The following is a 16633-nucleotide window of genomic DNA, read 5'->3' on the forward strand; positions in this document are numbered from 1 at the left end:
CCAGTGCACGCAAATGTCTGCTGCTTTGATTTCTTTTAAAGGGAAATATCACCGTTGTCGGATTTTAGGTTGGGATTCTGCAACTGTAGACAAATTCCTGACTAGTTTCACTCGGTTTTAAGATTGTTGAAATTGTTCTTTTGTCAACTGCACTGCCTGAGATGGCAGAGAGAAATTTGTTTTGAGCTATACTAATAGGAAAGTCTTATGGCTGAGTCCTAAATCACTCCCTATTTACTATACTGTGTAGTGCACTATATTTACTTTCCTCCATTTTATTTGAGTGTCCAAGTGTGGAAATTATGCTCTGTATATTGTCCTTAAAAATTCCCACAATAGAAAATACTGGTGTCCATTACCTGTATACTAGAGCTGTGTCCCAAATCCATACAACATACTAATTCTATACCGTATGTACTACTTACTAATCGTTATACTATACTCCTTCTCCATTTCCTTTGTGCATTGCATTGTGGGAGAATAGTGTCAATCAACAGCATACTGAAAAATCAACCATGTTTAGTCTGCATGCTGTCTGCTACTTTCTTTCTTTTCTTACACATTTTTAAATACTAAAAACCTGCTAAGAATCAGTATGGAGTATGGATCTGGAACATGGCATACATTATGTTAACAACAATGCAATACGGCACATTCATCAGTCATCAGTGATAACTCAAAATTACAATGACTCATAAATATCCAAAATCTCAATTTACTTACTCACTATGGAGTAAAGTATAGAGTGTTTATTATAAAGGGAGTAGTGAGTGAGAGAGTGATTTCAGACACAGCTTTTGTCTGAGATGTGAGTCTTAGCATAAAGCACGCAGAAGAAATATCGTTATGTGCTTCCTGCTCTTCGTCTCTTTGCTCACACAGATTCATCCTTCATCTATGCTTTGAACATGAACAGGCCATTTCCTACATCAGCATGACCTTCCACCTCTGCAATACACATGAAAGCTGGCTGATCAGACTCACTGAATTAACCTACATCTACACTGACATGCTTACTTACATACATTATTATGTAGTAGTGTATTTAGTAATAGTAGTATTTAGAGTGTTTGTGAAATAGTTGTAAAATTTAAACTACATTTAATCATTCCTGATGGGTTTAGATGAGTGTCATAAGTGTACTTTTTTGCACCTGTAATCACACCCAACAGTGATGTCACAGGGTCCACCTGTACATCACTGCAGCAAGGTGAGAAGTTACATCACTGGAAGTCCCCAAAAACAAGGTTTTCAGGTGGAATTAAGTTACTCTGAAAAATTTAAACAGTTTGTGATGTTTTTGGAGTGCCTTTCTTCCGTACAACAACATTTGACCACTTTTACAACATGAGTTTAGGGAAACTTAATTCCCTGATAAACCCATTTGTCAGCTTTCATGTTTGACCCTGCCACCCCTCTTCATGACTCCAGCCCTACTTTGTCCACCTCCACTTCCAATCACCCCTCCAATCAGATATAAAACCTGATGACCTTCTTCTGAAAGGCTCCAAGACAAAGGAAAAGAGCAAAGAGAAGAAGAGCTCCAAGGACAAGAAGAAGGGTCACGCTGCAGACGGCTCTGAGAAACGAACGGTTAAAGCAAGAGTAGATGAGCTGATGGTGAGTATTGTCAGTCACATACTCGCAGCAGTAGACAGTAATATACATGCAGAAACAAACTCAATCCGTCGTTGACCTATGCAGGTGTACGACAAGGAGCTGGATAGTGAGTTTGGCAACTTTGAAGACTGGCTCCACACTTTCAACTTGTACAGAGGAAAGGCTGGGGATGATGACGAACACACTCTGGATGACGACAGGATTGTTGGCAGATTCAAGGTGGGAAAATACTGCGTAAAAACAAGTACGTTCCAGCCTACACTAGCTGACAGAACATAGGTTATAGAGCAAAAATACACTTGTTTTTTATTTAAACCTGTTTTCTCTCTGTGACCCAGGGATCCTTATGTATGTACAAGCTACCTCTGTCGGAGGAGATCACGAGAGAGACAGGATTCGATCCTAGTATGGGCATGTTCCAGAGCATCCCGCGTAACGATCCAATCAACGTCCTTGTCCGCGTCTATATTGTCAGGGTGAGAGACCACTTTATCATTTAAATCTATACTGTTGTTAAACACATCATAATAAACAGAAACTAATACATATTTCTCTGAGTTTGTTCTGTTCTGTTTCTCTACTTCAGGCTACAGATCTTCATCCTGCTGATATCAATGGGAAGGCTGATCCATACATTGTCATCAAGCTGGGCAAGTCAGAGATCAAGGATAAAGAGAACTACATCTCCAAACAACTCAATCCTGTATTTGGCAAGTAAGTTCAGAGAAAGCTACTCTTCATTTAGTTTCGGTTTGCCGTCAAAATGTATTCTGAACGAGCCTGAATCTGTTGCCCCCCTCCCATTTGCACTCAGTTTTTCTTCTCGACTTATTCAGTTTATCCTCCATTTGTCTGTGTTCAGATCATTTGACATTGAGGCCAGATTCCCCATGGAGTCCATGCTAACGGTGTCTGTGTACGACTGGGACCTGGTCGGCACTGACGACCTGATCGGAGAGACAAAGATTGACTTGGAGAATCGTTTCTACAGCAAATACAGAGCCACCTGCGGCATCTCATCCAACTATTCTGTGTGAGCATCTATGTGTTTTATCCTCTACATGTTTTAGTTATTGGTGTAGTTACAATGTCACCATATGAAACCCAACACCTCTTAACTAAATCTACTTTTCTACAGAAATGTTACAGTCTCACATTATATTGCATAGGCATCTAAAAAAAAAACAATGTTGTCTTGCATTTAGAATTCTGTTTATCAGTTACTTTATCAATTACCTCTTTGTTATCTATTGATGTCAGCCATGGATACAATGTTTGGCGGGACCCTATGAAGCCAAGTCAGATCCTGGCCAAGCTCTGTAAGGACGGCAAGATCGATGGACCTCATTATGGGCCGGGAGGCAAAGTCAAGGTGGCCAATCGAATTTTCCAGGGACCTACAGAGATCGAGGATGAAAATGGTATGGCTGAATGTTTCTCCTAAAACTGTGAGATAATATGAAAGTACTACATAGGATTAACCATCATAATAAATGTGATACCAATGTAATACCATATACAAGTGATTAGTAGTCTCTGATTTAAAAGTAGTATCAGTGCTTTTCCAAGTTATGAATACATTTACTGTAACCTTTGTTGCTTTTTGTTACAAAGAGATTGTTGTCTTTTCACCCACGCTGTTCCTGTTGCGTACACACAATTCACAAAAAAACACAATTTCCCTTACATAATCAAACAGATTCAGCTTAATGCTCAATAAACAAGATACAAAAGGTAAAAAAAGAGTATAACTTCACAGTAAGCTTTTGCTTTTGCCACAGAATTTCCGACTACATTTGGTCTTCTACTGAGGCTGTGTTGATCCTATAAACAATGTCATCAGATGTTGCCAATAATCTTAGAAACGGTCACATTTGTCTACATTAAGATTAGGCTATAAATGTCTGAATTGGCTTGTTTCCAATTCAACTATTTTGCCTTCCCTTTCCCTCTTTATCTTCTTGTGTTTGTGTCAATATCCCAGGTCTGAAGAAACAGACTGAGGAGCATTTGGCTCTGACGGTGCTGAACCACTGGGAGGAGATCCCGAGGGTAGGCTGGAAGCTCGTCCCTGAACACGTGGAGACCAGGCCCCTGCTGAACCCCGACAAACCCGGCATTGAACAGGTAGAAAAGAGCCACTCTCGTCTGGAGTCATGAAACAGATAGAAATGAGAGTTAAAGTGCATATTTTTCTCTGTGCGTTCAAAGGGTCGTATTGAGATGTGGGTGGATATGTTTCCTATGGACATGCCTGCTCCTGGACCTGCAATAGACATATCACCACGTAAACCAAAGAGGTAGGCCCAAGCTGGAGCAAATAAGACAAACATCACTATGAGTATGATGTTTTCTGATTCCATTGATCTGAATCCAGTGCTGATTTATTGGGAAATATATTTGTTAATTGCATTTGAAGTGTCTAAAATTCTTCAGTTTTTTCAACAGAATAGTTGCTTTATCCCCAGGTTAAATTATGGTGAGTCTGTTTGACTAGTTAGCTCTCCGTTTACTGACAAATGTAAGTCCAACTGTGTGTTCCTTCCTCCCCCCCTTACCAGATATGAGCTCAGGGTGATTATTTGGAATACAGACGAAGTAATACTGGAGGACGATGATTACTTCACTGGGGAAAAGTCCAGTGACATATTTGTCAGGGGGTAGGTACAGCAGGACGCGGTGACCAAGCCTCGTCCTGTGGGTGTGAGCTGTGTGTGGATTTTTTTTTTTTTTTGCAGTTAACCATTTTTATTTTTTTTCCATTTTTTCTGTGTGCGTTTTTGTGTTTGTGGTGTGTCTCCTGTTTGTCTGTCTGTCGTCCTCTCTCTCTCTCCTCCGGTCAATGCTCTGCTGCTGTCTAGCTTTGAGCTTCGTGTTGTTATTTGGAACACTGATGACGTAATTCTAGAGGACGATGCTTTCATGACAGGAGAGAAGATGTCTGACATCTATGTCAGGGGGTAAACACACGATTCCACTGCATGGCTCGTACAACTACCTCCCTTCCTCCCTCCTGAAGCCCTGGAGTTTCTTTCTTCCCTTTCCCACTTCCTGTCTGTCAACTCTCCATCTAGCACGTAACCTCGCTTGTCTTACAGTCTCCAAATAGCACGCTGAAAACCTTTGCCAAATGAAAAATGAGTTTTGTCAGGACCAAACCACATAAACAACTTGATGAGTACAATCATAATCATATAGTCATATAAATGCTAAAACAATCCACAGATATGCTGATATTTGAAGTTCATTCATGTCTTTGGAAACTGCAGAAATCTCTGAGCTAACACAGACATAAAGCTGCTTAGAGGAATAGATATTTTGAACATCTATATCATCATTACTGCCGTTTTCTTTTTTTGTCAAACTATTTTCTTTTGTTAAAATACTTTTTTCTTTTCTTTTCTTTTTTTCTTTTTGCTAAACCAGAATGTTTTTGTTAAAATATTTTCTTTTTTGTCAACCTAATATTTTATTATATTATATTAAACTACTATTTTATATTTTATTTTGTTAAACTACTAATTTATTTTTTATTTTGTTAATCTACTGTTTTTTGTGTTATTATTGTTTTTTTTTTTTGTCAAACTACTATTCCCAAAGCCAAGAGTGAACTTTAAGATCGGCAGGGCTTTTAAACGAGGGGGGGATTTGTTGCTATATTTTTTGTTTGTGGTTTGGTCCTGTATTTTAGATCTTCCTTGAAATTACTTTACGTTAAGACTTTGGAGAATTTGGTCATTTCATTTTAAGGTATTCGGAGCCTCTTGCATGTATATAAGTAAAGAACATGCATGGGGGTACGACAGAGCTCCAGTGTTTTTGATAACATTGTCATGTTGCAGACTGGTCCTAATACTGGACCTTTTTCATGGCAGACATTTTGACTTGTGCAGTTACATTAGCTTTACATCCAATAAAACTGCCTCACATTGAACTTCAAAAACTAATGTGAACAGGGAATGCATGCCTGAATTAATTTTCCCTATGAACTACATTATAGTATATGGAAGACAAAGAAAATATTTACAGGATGGACATGTAATGTAACCATACATCTATGATAGAAATAGCACAGGTGTATTTATTCACATTAATAATGTCTTAATCCATTAAGTGTCCCAGCATGCACATTTATACCAGCTCCTTGGAACTGACACCTAAATGTGGCCATTATTAATGATTTTAATTTCTACAATGAAAAAGGTCTTATGATATTTTACTCCCGTTATTAATTTAATGAATTAAAGTTATTATTGTCAGTGTTTTGTAGAGCCTCCTCACTCCTGCATCTCCTAACCATACCTTTTACCTCAGCTGACTTGGTGTCACCTGTAAATGTGTGCTAACAAACAGGGTGCCATCCTCAAACAACCCTAAATACTTGGAGCATGATAAAGTATTTTAGAACCTCAAGAACTGTCTGCATTGACCATAAAGAAAAAAAGGATGGGGTTGTTTCAGATGGATCCAATGTTTTGATACTGTAGTTATGATTCAGTTTAGATCAGGCATGTTTTAGTGACATTGTGTTTTTTGTAGCCAAGCAAAAACTCTCACCTTAACCCCAGCCTAATTTATGCCAGTGTCAGCATCTCAGTTATCAAATCAAAGCACATTCCCTCACATTTGACTATTCACTGAGATGTTTTTAGTGTTGCATTTTGAGAACTGAGAGTGCAGCTCCCATTCTGCTCCCCCTCACTAATGAAGCCAGTCTCACTCTACTGTAAATGAAAGAGCTCCAGCTGGCACAGACTGACCTCATAGTCTTTGATCTTCTGCTGTCTGCATCCACACAAACTCTTTTTAAGGAAAATATCAGATACATTTCATGGCATTTTTGCAAGCTTTGTGTATGCATGGCTTTGAAAATAATGTGAATCTCCCACATCAAATCAGATTTTTTTTAATTTATGGTTCCACAATATTTTTGACATTATCTCACACACACATGTATTAATCTGATTTGCTTTTGGGGAGCCACATTATGTGTTTTGATTTTGACCTATTAGCATCATCTCTCTTGTTGGCAGACTGGTACATTTAACATGTCCTATGCTTTTTTTTAAATTAGCCAAATCAATTTTCAGTAACTGGCAGACAATTGCAATTTCCTACTTGTAAGACCTTAGAAGTGCATGTTTGACAAAATCCAAAAAAACTAAATCTATCCACATATCCCAACCATGATCCTTAAGGTCAACCTAACTCTGATCTCTACGGTTCTTCACACAGATGGCTGAAAGGACAGCAGGAGGACAAGCAGGACACCGATGTGCACTATCACTCCCTGACTGGTGAGGGCAACTTTAACTGGCGCTTCGTCTTCCCCTTCGATTACCTCATGGCTGAGGAGAAGATCGTCATCTCTAAGAAAGAGTCCATGTTCTCCTGGGATGAGACTGAATATAAGATCCCGCCTCGCCTCACGCTGCAGGTCTGGGATGCCGACCACTTCTCTGCCGATGACTTCCTGGGTGAGCACTGATGGGAACAATGGCAGAACTTTCCATCTGATTTACCACCAAAAAAAAAGTATCACCATTCTTATTGTCTTTGACTTACACCACTCCCAGGTGCTATTGAGTTGGACCTAAACCGGTTCCCTCGTGGTGCCAAGACAGCCAAGCAGTGTTCCCTTGACATGATCCGAAATGAGCAGGAGCTGCCCACCATTTCTATCTTCAAACAAAAGAGAGTCAAGGGCTGGTGGCCGTTTGTAGCGCGCGATGAGAATGATGAGATGGAGCTCACGGTGAGTCAGTCATGAAATACTGAGAAAAGTCACAACTGCAGTTTGGCACCACATAGGAAATCATCATCTTTTAGCAGCAGTTAGAAAGCCACCTCCAACAGAGTTAAAGCTGAAATAAAAACTGTATAAAGAAGAATTTAAGTAAAGAAAGAGCCATTAAAGCAAGAATATAAAACTACGAAATAAAAAACTTTTCTATGGAAACATTTCCAAGAAAACACTGTATTTTTTAATAATTCAGTGGTACCCAACCTGGGTGGCAGGAACTCCCAGGGTTCCAAGATAAAGCTGAGGGGTCCAAAGAAGATTGGAAACCACTGCATTAATCTATACATACAGAACAGGGACCTAGATCTAGAGTATTAGTATACTCAAGGCGTCTAGCTGATGGATTTATATGAATTTTCTTATATCACATGTATCACATGTTGTCATTGCAGGGTAAGGTAGAAGCTGAGCTTCATCTGGTGACAGCAGAGGAGGCGGAGAAATGCCCTGTAGGACTGGGACGAAATGAGCCTGATCCACTGGAAAAACCAAAGTAAGATATTGTTATTTATTCAGAATATATGTAGAATCTAACTCTCACAAACACTTGTTTCACTAATAACATTTGAGAACGGTTGTGTGACACAGTCATGGCTGTCCCTTAAATCTACTCTTCAAAAAGTTCATTCTCACAGTGCAAAAAGCAGTGAATCAAATGTTCCAAATCACCATCAATCAGGACTTTATATGTGATAAACATGTGATTATGTCTTGTTTGACCCTAGCTCTGCTTTCTGCGCTGTCAAAAGGCCACTGTTACACTTTTGCCATTGTTTCTCCTCCTACCATCTCTTCAACTGTCTCCCTCTGTCTCTCCCCTCCTCTCCTTTGTGCGTGTGACTCCCCCTTTCTCCCTGTTTTTGCCTCCATACGCATTCCTTCTTTTCTCCCCTCCTTCTCTCTACCTCCTTCCGCAAAGCCGCCCGGACACCAGTCTTATGTGGTTTCTGGGCCCTCTGAAGTCCATTCGTTACTTCATCTGGCACAACTACCGCTGGCTAATCCTCAAGGTGCTGGGAGTGATACTGCTGCTGCTCATGCTGGGCCTTTTCCTCTACTCAATCCCTGGCTACCTGGTCAAGAAGATGCTGGGGGTCTGACGCGCTGGTAGCCTCTGCCCCTTCCTCGCTGTCACTGCTTCTCTATTTAAATTTAACTCCTTTGCTTCCTGGATTCTCCTGTACTACCTGTAGCTCCTCCTCTCCTGTCCTGCCAAATCTCAGTTTCTTTGTTTTCTCTCCTTTTCTGTCTCTTTGTTGTCTCCGGTCCCAGCTACAGAATAGTCTCTTTTTTTAGGCAAGTGTTCACTGTCAGGATTACAGAGTTGGACGTGTGAGGATAAAAAATACTGTGCATTGACAATATAACACAACACAATATTCATTAAATATGAGTTCAATTATATTGACTTTAGCTGACAAGAGGCAACCATGTTTATTTGGCTTTCTGGCTCTTCTGTATTATTACCAGACATATATACAAGTCAGATATATCTGTCTGTCTAACTCCTGTCCAGACCACAAAACAACAGATCCTCATTGGCATCCAGATATTATACAAAACACTGTACGAAATATTGTGAGCTGTGAGGCAAGTTTTATTTTTTTTAACTTTGACTGTAAGTCACATATCTCAATTGCTTTATTTATGTGCATTGTAAGTTAAAATGTTATAAACATTACAATTCATTGAAATAAATATTGGATTATGTGTTCAGGACAACAATAAGTGAAAGTCTAATAGTGATAAAGACTGCACCTCATTAAAAACTGAATAATGTAGTAATCATATAGGATGAGGATAACTAGGTTTCTTATGTTCCATATCATATCCTGAATATGAATAAAACCAAACTATAGGACTCTAATTTGCATGTAAAAGTACTACTGTGTGTTGATGAAGACACACATCATGTCTGGTTAAAGAAACAAACAGCCCTGGAGAAACAGTTGTTGGAGCTGTTGGTCAATCATCCATCCATCCATTTTTATCAACATATTCATTGTGCCTTTGTTGTGATCTTTTGGTCCTCTGACACATTATATTGATAGAAATGTAAATGTGAGCATGCTGTAGTAACTTATAAATGGAGCATGGCTATCTAACCACTAATGCCAGCTTTCTTCTCTGTCTCTCTTTTACTCCTCCCATGTTTCATCCCATTTCCCTCTCTTCTTTCTCCATCCAACATCACTCCCCCTTCATTAACTCACTCCTCCATCTACCCGCCATGCCTTTGTCACCAAATCCTTTACTTTCCTCTTCCTATAACCTCCATCCCTCCCTCTAGTCGCCCAGACACCACCTTCCTTTGGTTCCTGAGCCCGCTGAAAGCCATACGCTACCTGGTGTGCAACCGCTACAAGTGGCTGATCATCAAGATAGTGCTGGCCCTGTTGCTGCTCATCATGCTGGGCCTCTTCCTCTACAGCATGCCGGGCTACCTTGTCAAGAAGCTGCTGGGGGCCTAAGAGGCTGCTGGGAGGACTGGGAGGGGGGTGGCCAGCCCGATATTTGGATGGATGGATGGATGGGTAAAGGGGAGAGACGCAGAGGGAAGATGCTGGCTTGTGTGTGCAAACCAGAATCAGTATGTGAAGTCTCACTCACAGGAAGGGAGGAGAAGGCACTTTGGAAGTACAATTTCATTATTTTCTCCTCTCAAATCCATTCTGATCGTCATAAACAGCTCGCCACCTTCCGCCCCCCCCAAAGTCATAAGAAACACTGACTGTCTAATCCTCTATCCAATCTGCAGCAAGCCTAACAAATCTAATGCTCAGTATCTGGACTCCATCCTTGAACTGACTAAAAAGCAATCATTTGCAACAAAGTGTAACCCTTAATATTGTTATTCTTTTCAAGCAATGTTACATAATGTTCATTATCTCTTTATACAACTTTAGATTTATTTATTAAGTTAAATCAGAGTGTTGGGTTAGTCATCAGACGATTGCATGGACATTCATTTCAAGTGATGATATAAGATCTCCCAATTACTGCTACAATGTCTGCTGTTGATTTATGTTAATAGGGAACAAATGAAAAATATGTTTGCTAACACTTTGCTCTAACCTCCCTTTTTAGCATTCATAAGCACTATATACATATTTAACAAAGGGTTTACTGTATAACACACTATAAATATATATATATATATATATATATATATATATATATATATATATATATATATATGTGTAATTGTAAGCAGTAATGAGGACATTTTAAGTGTTTATTAATGTACCATAATGTACAGTATTTGTCAACAATTATATAATACACCTGTGTTTTAATATAGTATAATTAATTATATGTTTATAAACCAGCCTCCACTAATGGGTACCCAAATGAGGAGTTATAGTTGTTGACAAATATATTAATAAATACTTAAAGATGCTTTAAAGTACATTTATTCAATGTTTTTATTCTTCTTATAAATGCTGAGTGGGGGGATTAAAGCAAAGCGTTACCTTTGTTTTTTAAACTATCATAGCTCTTGCAGTCTTTGCACACTTCAAGAGTAATACTGAAGAAACAAAAATAAAGATGTCTATTTTCCTAATGAAATACAATGAGACAGAACAAGATGAATTCAAAATTAATTCATAATTAATAAACGTTCTACAGGAGTTATTTAAACTGCAATGTTAAAATGTTCAAATCAATCAAAGCAACAAAGCCAGACTTGGGTCAAACAATATTTGAAAATAATTATGTCAAAAAAGAGAATAGTCATTTGATATTTGGAAATAATTGTTTTTTTCTCCTAAGTCTGGTTAAAACGTCTTTTAAAGCAACAATTACTTCAATGTCATTACTGTTTTCCACTACCAAAATGTAGACTTATATGTCAATATGCATGCATGATTGTGATAACTGACCACAGAGGTCATGTGTGTTGGCATGACTAGTTCTTAAAATCACAAACCCTGCTATCTTTAACATGACAGATAATGTAAAGATAATTTTACGGGAATATGATTAAAGTGCACTTGAGTGGAGTGGTGAAAGGGGGTCTGGGGTTGATTCTCTAAACTCTGGCTTTATCTCCATATCATATGGCGTTGTTTGCAGTGTCCGTTACTCCCTTTCAAATTTGCCTGTGCTTGACCTCATTTGTGTTGCGGTCTTTGTTTGTAATTCTGTGTTTCACTGATTACAGAGTTATTGTTTGCACTAAACTTGCCTGTTTTTACAATGAATTTGTGTTTATATATCTGTTGAAATGTGTGCAATATTTATTTTGTCTCTTTTGGCAATTTAAAATAAACTGAATTCCATGGACAACATGTTTGAGATTGTTAAAGCGGCTATAATCAATATTTTAATATTAACAATTCATCAAGGGAATACTAAATGGGAATAAAGGGGTCACTTGTAGTTATAAACCCACAGACAATTACCACAAGAATATGCTGTTCTGCTCGGGAATTATGTTCTGTCATCAATGCTAGTGCTGTTAGTTAAAGTTAGTGATTTCGGTGGACAACTTGGAAGTTTCATGTGGAACAAAGATGGAGAGGATATTTTGTTTTCCTGTGCGGCCCTTGATCATATGCTGGCTCCCTAAATTGGCACACAGTCATTACAACTTTAAGAACCCCTGGTATAGTGTGTCATAAACCATTTGCAGTATAGTATGTAATTTCATGTCTAAAATGTCATTAAGTCATAGTATGGTATGTCATAAAAAGGTCATGAAAAGTCATAGTATAGTATGTCATAAAAAGTCATTTTATAGTATGTCATTATGTCATTAAAGTCATAGTATAGTATGTAATAAAAAAGTCATAGTATGGTATGTCATGAAAATGTAATGAAAAGTCATAGTATAGTATGACATAAAAAAGTCATAAAAAGTCATAGTATAGTATGTCATAAAAATTAATTGTATAGTATGTCATTAAAGTCATAGTATAGTATGTCACAAAAAAGTCATAGTATAGTATGTAATAAAAAAATCATAGTATAGTATGACATAAAAATGTCATAAAAACGTTATTTTTTTATTATGCCACAAAAATGTCATGAAAAAACTCATAGTGTAGTATGTCATAAAAGTTATAAAAAGTCTAGAATAGTATATCATAAAAAGTCATAGTATAGGAAAAAAAACTCATTGTATAGTATGTCATTATAATGTCAAGAAAAAGTCATAGTATGGTATATCATAAAATGTCATAAAAGAAGTCATAGTATGTCATAAAAATGTCATAAAAGGTCACGGTATAGTATGTCGTAAAAACGTTATAGTATATTATGTCATGAAAAAGTCATAGCATAGTATGTCATGAAATGTAATAAAAAAGTCATAGTATAGTATGTCATAAAGAAGACATTGTATAGTATATCATAAAAGGCATAAAAGGTTGTAGTTTAGTATGTCATAAAAAAGTCATAAAAAGTAAAAAGTTCTATGTCATAGTATAGTATGTCATGAAAATGTCATAAAAAAGTCATAGTATAGTATGCCATAAAAGTCATAAAATGTCAAAGTATAGTATGTCATAAAATGTATTTAAAAAGTCATAGTATAGTATGTCATAAAAAGTAATTGTATAGTATGTCTGTCAAGTCCTACTCTTGTTCAACTAGGACACAAGGACAACTCAAATTTCCGACTCAATCACTTTTATTTTTATTTTGGCCTTGTTAGTTGATTGGTCTGTTCAGTAGATTAGGTTGTAAACCTTTAAAGACAGAGAACAAAAGTTACCATTTTAATTACACATTTTTAATGAATTTTAAATTAGTTTAAACATTTAATTAAACATTCTAAATGGATTTTAAATGAATTAACCACTTTTACATGGAATAAAGAAAAAGATAATTTCGTGAATTTTCCAAATTTGTTAGTAAAGTTTTAATATTTAGTCATACAGTAAGTCATAAAAAGTCATAAAAGGATAGGATGTCACAAAAAGTCATAGTATAGTATGTCATGAAAAAGTCATAAAAAAGAAATAGAAAAGTATGTCATAAAAAGTCGTAGTATAGTATGTCATAAAATATTGTAAAAAAATACATAGTATAGTACAGTTGTGTTCAGAATAATAGCAGTGTGTTTAAAAAAGTGAATAATGCTCAAAATCCTTAGAATAGCTTTTAATTTGATAATATCAATGCATTGGGAACACTGCACATTCAATTCCAAATCAAAACATGACCAAAATGGATCAAGTTTGTGTTATACCTTTACAGAAAATGAAGAAAAAGGAATATTAGGCTTAGAATATTAGTATTTGCATTTTTCTTTACAAACTCAAACATTTACTGTATAAACAGAAAAATGTCTCAAGGGTTTGCTTTACTTTGAATCACTGCACTAGTTGCATAACCATTATTTCTGAGAACTGTTTCACATCTGTGCTGCATGAAGTCGACCAACTTCTGGCACCTGTGAACAGGTATTCCAGCCCAGGACTATTGAACTACATTCCACAATTCCTCTGCATTACTGGGTTTTGCCTCAGAAACAGCATTTTTGATGTCACCCCACAAGTTTTCTACGGGATTGAGGTCTGTGGATTGTGCTGGCCACTCCATAACATCAGTCTTTGCTCGCTTACTGGTGTGTTTTGGGTCATTGTCTTATTGAAAGACCCATTTCAAAGGCATTTCCTCTTCAGCATAAGGCAACATGACCTCTTCAAGTATTTTGATGTATTGAAACTGATCCATGATCCCTGGTATGCGATAAATAGGCCTAACACCACAGTATGAGAAACATCCCCATAACATGATTTTTGCACCACCATGCTTTACTGTCTTCACAGTGTACTGTGGCTTGAATTCAGTGCATGGGTGTCATCGGACAAACTGTCTGCGGCCCCTAGACCCAAAAAGAACTATTTTGCTCTCATTAGTCCACAGAATGTTGCGCCATTTCTCCTTTGGCCAGTCAACGTGTCCTTTGGCAAATTTCAACCTATTCAGCACGTCTTTTTTTCAGCAATGGGACCTTGCGGGGGCTTCTAGCTGATAGCTTTGCTTCACATAGCCTTCTTCTGATCGTAACAGTACTCACAGGTAACTTTAAGTCTTCTTTGATTTTCCTGGAACTGATCATTGGTTGAGCCTTTGCCATTTTGGCTATTCTTCGATCCATTCGAATGGTAGTTGACCGTTTTTTCCCACGTCGTTCAGGCTTTGGATGCCATTTCAAGGCATTTGAAATCATTTTGGCTGAGCAGCCTATAACTTTCTGCACTTATTTGCTATAACCAGCATGCACAACATTTGCTTCCTTCCTTCCTTAAATATGGGCCATAACTGACACCTGTTTCTTCACAGAATCAATCACCTCACTAATTGAACACAACACTGCTATTATTTTGAACATGCCCCTTTCAATTACAGATTCAATTACACAGCATGAGCAGCATGCATGTCATGACTGTTGGGTCTGTTGGTTTTCTATGACTCTACAACACTTACTAGTAAATTATTTGCCATGTAGAAATATCACTTCTACTCAAAAAATTGATTTATGAGGTTAGTGATGTTGGACTGCTATTATTTTTAACACAACTGTATGTCATAGTATGTCATAAAAAAAGTTATAATAAAGTCATGGTATAGTATATCATAAAAAGTCAAAGTATAGTATATCATTAAAAAGTCATAAAAAGTCACTGTATAGTATGTAATGAAAAAGTCATAGTGTAGTATGTCAGAAAAGTCATAGTATAGTATGTCAGGAAAAAGTCATAGTATAGTATGTCATAAAAAGTCATAAAAAGTCAGAGTATAGCATGTCATGAAAACGTCATAGTATAGTATGTCATAAAAAAGTCATAGTATAGTATATTGTAAAACGTCATAGTATAGTATGTCATTAAAAAATCATAAAAAGTCACTGTATAGTATGTCATAAAAAAAGTCAAAGTATAGTATAACATTAAAAAGTCATAAAAAGTCACTGTATAGTATATAATGAAAAGGTCATAGTGTAGTATGTCAGAAAAGTCATAGAATAGTATGTCAGAAAAGTCATTGTATAGTATGTCGTAAAAAGTCATAGTACAGTATGTCATAAAAAGTCATAATATGTATGTCATAAAAAGTCAGAGTATAGCATGTCAGAAAAGTCCTATTATAGTATATTGTAAAAAGTCATAGTATAGTATGTCATAAAAAAGTCATAGTATAGTATATTGTAAAAGGTCATAGTATAGTATGTAATAAAAAGTCATAAAAAATCATAGAATAGTATGTCAAAAAAGTCATAGTATAGTATGTCATGAAAAATTCATGATAAAGCAATAGTATAGTATGTCATAAAAAATCATAAAAAGTCATAGTATAGTACAGTATGTCATAAAAAAGTAATAAAAAGTTATTGTATAGTGTGTCATGAAAATGTCATATTATAGTATGTCAGAAAAGTCATAGTATAAATATGTCGTAAAAAATTCATTGCATAGTACGTAGTAAAAAGTCATAGTATAGTACAGTATGTCATAAAAAAGTCATAAAAACTCATAGTAAAGTATGTCATGAAAAAGTCATAAAAAGTAATTGTATAGTGTATCATGAAAATGTCATAGTATGTCAGAAAAGTCATAGTATAAGTATGTCAGAAAAAAGTCAGAAAAAGTCATATTTTAGTATGTCATAAACAAGTCATAGTATAGTATGTCATTAAAAGTAATTGTATAGTTTGTCATAAAAACATCATAATATAGTATGTCATGAAAAAGTCATAGTAAAGTATGTCATAAAATGTTATAGTACAGTAAGTCATTAAAAGGTCATTAAAGGCATAGCATAGTATGTCATAAAAAGTCATAAAAAAGTAATTGTATAGTATGTCACAAAAAAGTCATGGTGTAGGCTGTCATAAAAAAGTCATAGCATAGTATGTCATAATATGTCATAAAAAAGTCAGTATGTCATAAAAAAGTTACAATAAAGTAATAGTATACTATGTCATAAAAATGTCATTAAAAGTCATAGTATACTATGTCACGAAAAAGTCATAGTATAGTATGTCATAAAATGTCATAAAAGTCTTAGTAGAGTATGTCATAAAAAGTCTAAAAAGTCATAAAACGTCACCTTATACTTAACTCTCCTCATAATGTTAGCTGCTCACCGAGTGGTGCAGCTCCTGATTTATCTCCTTTCCTTTGTTCCATTCTTACACAGTTTATTGTGACTTTTTATGTGACTTTTGTTTTTACATTGTAACAGATGCAACTTAAA

The 16633-nt window shown here is 36.3% G+C and overlaps 1 protein-coding gene across 5 annotated transcripts in view; it reads left to right on the forward strand.

The window, feature by feature from the left end:
• otofa (otoferlin a) overlaps positions 1-16633 on the forward strand; it is an 83091-nt gene that overhangs the window by 65814 nt on the left and 644 nt on the right. The window contains exons 34-47 of one of the 5 annotated variants that reach the window (XM_078275000.1): positions 1475-1620; positions 1705-1839; positions 1959-2096; positions 2207-2334; positions 2483-2653; positions 2881-3041; positions 3605-3747; positions 3832-3920; positions 4182-4280; positions 4482-4580; positions 6856-7097; positions 7197-7375; positions 7816-7916; positions 9714-10125. In XM_078275000.1, the coding sequence (XP_078131126.1) occupies positions 1475-1620; positions 1705-1839; positions 1959-2096; positions 2207-2334; positions 2483-2653; positions 2881-3041; positions 3605-3747; positions 3832-3920; positions 4182-4280; positions 4482-4580; positions 6856-7097; positions 7197-7375; positions 7816-7916; positions 9714-9894 (2012 nt within the window). In that variant the 3' untranslated portion in view covers positions 9895-10125. Of the gene's footprint in view, positions 1-1474; positions 1621-1704; positions 1840-1958; positions 2097-2206; positions 2335-2482; positions 2654-2880; positions 3042-3604; positions 3748-3831; positions 3921-4181; positions 4281-4481; positions 4581-6855; positions 7098-7196; positions 7376-7815; positions 7917-9713; positions 10126-16633 lie in introns of those variants that run through there. The other 4 variants (XM_078274999.1, XM_078275003.1, XM_078275002.1 and 1 more) reach the window with 4 other exon arrangements.

The sequence above is a fragment of the Sander vitreus genome, chromosome 18 (genome assembly GCF_031162955.1).
Source record: "Sander vitreus isolate 19-12246 chromosome 18, sanVit1, whole genome shotgun sequence".
Taxonomy (NCBI): Eukaryota; Metazoa; Chordata; class Actinopteri; order Perciformes; family Percidae; genus Sander; species Sander vitreus.